The sequence below is a fragment of the Myotis lucifugus genome, unplaced genomic scaffold (assembly GCF_000147115.1).
Source record: "Myotis lucifugus unplaced genomic scaffold, Myoluc2.0 scaffold_7139, whole genome shotgun sequence".
NCBI classification, from domain to species: Eukaryota; Metazoa; Chordata; class Mammalia; order Chiroptera; family Vespertilionidae; genus Myotis; species Myotis lucifugus.
This window is the reverse complement of record NW_005878187.1, coordinates 1327-7912: the sequence shown is the minus strand read 5'-3', so window position 1 is coordinate 7912 and position 6586 is coordinate 1327. Positions and strand designations below refer to the sequence as shown.

General features: G+C 43.4%; 1 protein-coding gene across 1 annotated transcript; it reads left to right on the top strand.

Annotated features, from left to right (window-relative positions):
* Positions 1–3287: 3287 nt before the first annotated feature.
* Positions 3288–5989, top strand: LOC102423685 (UDP-xylose and UDP-N-acetylglucosamine transporter-like; the record flags this gene model as incomplete). The annotated part of the gene is made up of 4 exons (XM_014451060.2): positions 3288–3386; positions 4761–4810; positions 5671–5752; positions 5928–5989. Coding segments are annotated over exons 1-4 (284 nt in total), but the record flags the coding sequence as incomplete, so codon positions are not given.
* Between the last annotated feature and the right edge of the window lie 597 nt (positions 5990–6586).

Sequence of the window (6586 nt, the reverse complement as noted above, 5' to 3'; positions counted from 1 at the left end):
CTTCATTTTGCATGATAGCCTTGCTGGCATATAGTATTCTTGGATTCAGTCCTTTGCTTTGATCACTTTGTAGATTTCCGTCCATTCTTTTCTGGCCTGATGTGTTTCTGTTGAGAAATCATTTGATAATCTAATGGGAGATCCCTTGTATGTTACTTTCCGTCTCCCTCTTGCAGCCTGTAAGATTCTCTCTTTATCCTGAACATTTGCCATGGTAATTATGATGTGTCTTGGTGTGGGTCTTTTCGGGTTCACCTTGTTTGGGACTCTCTGGGCTTGTGTGACTTTTTTCTTCCCCACCTCAGGGAAGTTTTCTGATATTATTTCTTCGAATAGGTTTTCTAATCCATGTTCATCTTTCTGTTGTTCTGGCACCCCTATTATTCGTATGTTGTTTCGTTTCATGTTGTCCCAAAGCTCCCTTAGGCTCTCCTCCTGTCTTTTAATTTTTTTCTCCATTTGCAGTACAGTTTGAGTGTGTTTTGCTTCTTTGTCTTCTAATTCACTAATTCGGTCCTCTGCTTCTCCCAGTCTACTGTTGATACTTTCAATGGTGTTTTTTATTGCAGCTATGTCGCTCTTCATTTCTTCTTGGGACTTACTTAAGTTGCTGATTTTTTCATCTGTTTCTTCTAGCTTCTTGCATAAGTAGTTGAGTTTTTCATCTGTTTCTTCTTGCTTCTTGAACATCCGGTGCATGTACTCTAGGAACCTTATTCTGAATTCTTTTTCCGTCATGTTGCATATCTCTGTCTCACTTAGCTGCTTTTCTGGCGAGTCCTCCTTTTCTTTCCTTTGGGGGTTTCTTTGTCTACCCATGTTTGATCTCACTGACATGACTAGTTGTTGAGTCGTTCAGTGGCTGGACCCTGGGTGGCAGTGGCTGCTCCCTGGGTGGCAGTGGTTCCTCGGGCTGTGGTTGCTCCTTGGGCGGTTGTGGTAGCAGCGGCTCCTCTGTTGATAGCAGGACCTCTGGTGGGTGCTGTTCACAGCTGTGTTGGCTCTTCTGGCTGGTGGAGGGAGGCTTCACATACAGCAACCGTTCCCCAGGCAGAGCGTGTGGTGATCAGGTGGCCGCTGTTGCTTGAATCTGCTGCGTTGATTTAAAGGCACAAAATACAACACAACAAGGCACAACGTACCAGGCACTGAACACTATTGTATTTACGATATTACTAACCCCAAATAAATGTGGCCACCCGAGCTAAGAGAGTTGGGAGATAAGGGGGAAAGAAGAGAAAAAGGTAGAAGAGAAAAAAGAAAGAAAGAAAAAAAGGAGTGCAAAAATGAAATTGGAAAAAGGGAGGGGAAAAAGAGGAGGAAAAAAAAAGTAAGAGAGAAAAGAGAATGAAGTATAAAAGGGGAAGAGACTATTTATATGAGGAGAAAACTCCTATAGGTCCGCCACTAATACCAACAAATTACAGCAACAGATTCCTGGAGATGAATACAAACTACAAACAACCAATAATATCAAGCGACGCAAGGGGAAACAGAAGCACAGAAATAACCAGGGGGGGGGGAGAGGGAGGGGCAGGAAAATAAAAAGAATAAGCAGTCTAACCTCACAAACAATCCTAAAAAAAAAAAACCCAATATACTCGTCAATCAAGCAAACAACAATAAAACAATGGAGAGAGAAAAGAAGAAGAAGAAGAGAAAAAAAGAAAAAAAAATTGGATAGTGAAGGAAGATAAGGGAAAGGTGTATAAGGATTTAGAACAGGGGATTGGACGTAGGATATATAAGCAGGGTTAAATTTTGACAGGGGGTAAAAAGAGTAGGGAAAATCAAAAGCTGGAGTAGGGTAAGAGAAACAGGACAGCAAAAGGGAAAAAGTGGGGGAGATTGTTTAGCACAGAGGCAAATTGAGGTAGAGAAAAATGTTGCTAAAGGAACGATGAAAATAGAATGGAGAACATTAGTCCCAAAATAAAATAAAGATAAAATAAAATGACACTTTAAAGAGTGGTAAAATGGTAGCGGTAATAATACTAGTTAAAAATAAAAATGTAGTAGCTGAAAGGGCAAAATCAGGTGATGGAGAAAAAGAAAAAAAGAAAAAAAATGTTTTCTTAGTTAAAAGGAGAAAAAGTAATTTTAAAAAAAATAAAAATAAAAATGTGCAGTAATGCAGGTGCTTCAGATCTTCTACTCTTCTTATTGGCACACCCGGAATTCAGGAGAATGTTGAATTTTCCTCTGTTACACTGTTCCTCCGTGGTGTAAGCCACAGTCCTGATTTTAAGGCCGGCCGTAAAATCCCCTTATTGCCTTATCTGTATTTACAGAAGAGTCAGTTCGTGGCTCTGCCTCTGGGTGGCAGTGTGTCTGGATTGACCTCCGAGGCTAAAAGTTCTCTCTGTCCAGAAGCTCTCTATTGTACCTGAACCAGCTTCGCCCAGAGTTGGTTCCCCAGGCGCCACTCCCAGCTCTGTTTCCCAGGCTCCCCAAAAACAATCTTCCCCTACAAGCTCTGCTAGTGACCCCAACTGGGCAATCACATGCACTGGGCCAACAATCAAACTCACAGAAGTAAGAGGAAGTGTGCAAACAAGAGCCTGGGAAGCTGTTCGAACTCACAGGGTTCCACCCTCCAGAACTGCGTGGGGTGTCTGCGCGGAGTGTCTGCACGCGCTCAAGCCCCTGGTGACAAGTAGCCAGCTATCAGGGAAACTCTGAGGCCGCCCTTTTGCATCCAGTCCAACTATGGGCTCATTTATAGTGTTACCTTCTGGCAGCAGCTCTGCGGGAGCCCTCCCCACTTGTGGGTCACGCTGGCCTCTATGGGCATGGAATTTTGGAGGCGGTAGATTTCCCCACGTTCCTCGCTCCAACCTGAACTGCAAACCGCACCTTTGGGGTGAGTCAAACCTTTCCGTGGAGGGGTGCCTGTCTCCTCTGGGCTCTTACAGTCGCGTTGCTTGCGAGTCGTTGCCTCCGGGTTAGTAGCCGCCGGGTTAGTAGCCGATCTCTGGATGCCGGTACCAGCTACCTAAGATGGCGCGGTCTCGCCGCTGCGCTGGCGCCCAGGGGGCGGTTTCAGCCTCAATCTCTAACCATCCGCATTTTTTAGGAGTTCTCTGTCTTTCCTGGCTGCAGACTGTCTCTCAGCTGAACCTCCCCAGCTTGATCGTGCTGATTGTTACCCGTTTCAGCTGCTCGCCCCTATCTGCTCCGGGATAAAACACCAACACGTCCGTCTAAGCCTCCGCCATTTTCGCACTCTGATTTTCTTGAACTAGTAGATTCTGTGTGGTAAGCTGTTGCCTCTGCATTTCAGATACTATGCCGTCATGGTGACTATGTTTTTCACGGTCAGCTTGGTGAACAACTATGCCCTGAACCTCAACATCGCCATGCCCCTGCACATGATATTTAGATCTGCGAGTACTGCTGCTCAGATCAGTGAGCAGAGGCTGACTGTCGTCTGAGAAGGCCGAAAGAGAGCAATGTGAAAGTGGATGGTTACTTTTATGTATCTCAGGTCTTATGGGTGATTGATAAAAGGAAAGTTAACATTTTCCTGAGAAGCAGATTTTAACTTTTAATTTCCTTCATCTGGTTGATTTTATATCCAAACTTCCTATGAATGTTCTTTAACATTTCTCATCACTTTTTGTTTCTTTCTTACATAAAATTACATTTATTTCTAGTAAATGAAACAGACCCTTCTTTCATTTCGTCTCTCTCTCTCTCTCTCTCTCTCTCTCTCTCTCTCTCTCTGTGTGTGTGTGTGTGTGTGTGTGTGTGTGTTGTTAATCCTCACCTGAGGATATTTTTTCATTGATTTTTAGAGAGAGTTGAACAGAGGGAGAGAGAGAAACATCGATGTGAGAGAGACACATGGGTTGTTTGCCTCCCTGTATGTGCCCCGACCATGGCCGGGGATTGAACCTGCAATCCAGATATGTGCCCTTGACCAGGAATCAAACCCACAATCCTTCAGTGCTCAGGCCCACACTCTAACCATTGAGAAACACATGCCAGGGCCAGACCCTTTTCCTTCCTGATTTTTTTTTAAATCAGAGACTTGAGATAATTAAATAAAGAAAAATTCTTGGAGGCATGCTTCTTCCAAAGCAGTAGAGGTTTTTTTCTTTGCCTCATGTATGGTGAGAGAACTGTGTTCAGTATATAGATAAGAACAGTTTTCCCTGGAGGGCAGAAAAGACTTCAAGGGAAGTATAGTTAGGGTTGCAGAAGAATACAAAATGGGTGAGGATTAGAATTGTAACATTTTGGTATGGTCTGAGTTTTTTGTGAGATCAAATGTGTTATTTCTAAAGGCACTTCCCAGAGCTAATTATAATGACTAAGATGACCCTCACAGCATTGAGCACATAGTAGACTTTCTATGAGCACTTGATGAAGGACAGACACCTTTCCAGAGAAGAGAGAGATCTCCACATAACTTCTTTCCTCAAAACGCAGCAGGGAGGAGAAACGTAGTAAAAGCACTTATAAATTAGATGGAAAAGTTGACAAAAATAAGCCTGTAATAAGCTTCAGCTATGAGTAGTTATTGAGAACTGATCATTGTTATTTTCATTGTCATCTTTAAAAGGCGTAATTATTTTGCAAGATAGATTTTTATGGCTTATATTTTTTGTCATCATAAGAACACCTGGACCTTACTAATTATTCATCCTAATCTCCTCCTGCCCAGATGTTTTTCCCTCTTGGCAATGTTCATTTTTATCTTGAAGTATGTTGTCTTTTCCTAGTGCACTAAAAATTCCTCTTGTCTCCTTTTACAGGGTTCTCTAATTGCCAACATGATTCTAGGGATTATCATTTTGAAGAAAAGGTAAACAATATGCTTTTATAATTTATGTTTAGGAAGCACATTCTTGGCCCCACCTATAGGCTAGGCATGTAGATTACTTTTCTCCTGCTAGAGGGGGCATGCTCCTGGCCTTCTTTGTTTGAGTTCTCTCTGTGACAATGATGTGCGTTCCTGGAGCAGCTGACCAGGTAGGGGGTCCCACCTGTGCAGCAGTGTTCTCTCTGTAGAATTAGCTCTTAGCATCATTGAGTCCTTAGATCCATCCTAACCTATGAAGCCAATCGATTGAGAATTTCAGTTCCCTTGTGGTCACCAGTAGCCACATTGACTATTCACATTTAACATTTAAATTACTTAAAATTAAACATTTAGTTTCCAATTCTCAGTGGTAAGAGTTTAATTGCCCAGTAGCCACATGTGGCTGTTGGTGACCGTATTGGAGAGCCCAGGATGGAGCATTTCCAGGCTCATAGTTGTGTGGGACAGTGCTGTCAGAGAAGGTTTTCATTAGTGCAACACAATGAACGAAGGACTAATCGTGCACTTAGTACAAAGAAAATTCCAAATAAAGCCCAAGTGGCCAAGAAGATAGAATGAAAAGTGTCAGAACTGTTCTATTGGACTGTCACCAATGGAATGTCACGTCTGGTCTTCCCCTCCCCCCAATGAAACAATCTGTTGGTCCACAAACTTTTAGAAACTATGTTAAGCAACACCAAGGAAGGGTGTGTGTAGCAACCAGTGGGCACCCTGATCCTTGCACATGAAGACTTACATGGGCTCTGCTGGTGATTTATACTCTCAGGCACCATCTACTGAAAACATCCTGTGGAAATTGGTACCTGTGCCTTCCTAATGTGTTCTTGTTCTTATTTCTGCAGATACAGTATATTCAAATATGCTTCCATTGCCCTGGTTTCTGTGGGGATATTTATTTGCACTTCCATGTCAGCAAAGCAGGTGGTAGGAATCGGTTCACAAATCATTTATATTCACTGCTTGCCATGGGGCCCAGGCACCAGGTACTTACTAATAATACAAAAAGGGGAGAGAAAAAGGTAGCAAACATTTCCCTTGTGTCCAGGCCCATTGCTTGTGGTTCTGGTCTCTGTACCTAGTGTTTTTTCTTATTCCCTAGACTTCCCAGTCCAGCTTGAGTGAGAATGAAGGATTCCAGGCATTTTACATGGTGGTTACGAGGCAAGTATGCTAATTACAATAATGATAATTGCCTCTGCAGTTCTGTTTGCTGAGTTTTCTCCTAAGGGACATGTTTCTTGGCAAGAAGTGTTAGCTAAACAAATGATGCCACGGGAGAGAGGCACCTGGGATCATAAGTCTGAACTGCAGTGTTCAAGAAGTGACAGAAAGGAAACGTCGAGGTCATGGTGGTGTGTTCTGTGACATGGAGCCATGTTTCTCTGTTGCCACTGATCTAGGAAGAAAAGCACCTGCCTGCCTGCCCAGCACCCTGTGGGTGCTTGGCTGTCATCCATCTCTTTATGACCTGTCTGCTGAGTACAGGCTTCTTCAGAAGGGCACGTTGTAGCAGTGGCTCTAAGTCTCCAAGGGACCCATTGCTAAATCTTAGATTTATTTTCTTCAGAAGTTAGCTGTTCCACATGGCAGTGTTCCCAGACCTGACTGGTCAGCAGAATCTCCTGGGAATTGTATCTCTTTGTGGAAGTAATGAGACAATTCCTGTAGTGCTTGGCCCTCCCGTTGTGATAAAAAGAGGTGATGCTCCTGCCAAGTGCTTTCTGTGCTGGCAATAACAGATTGAGACTGACCAGGCGA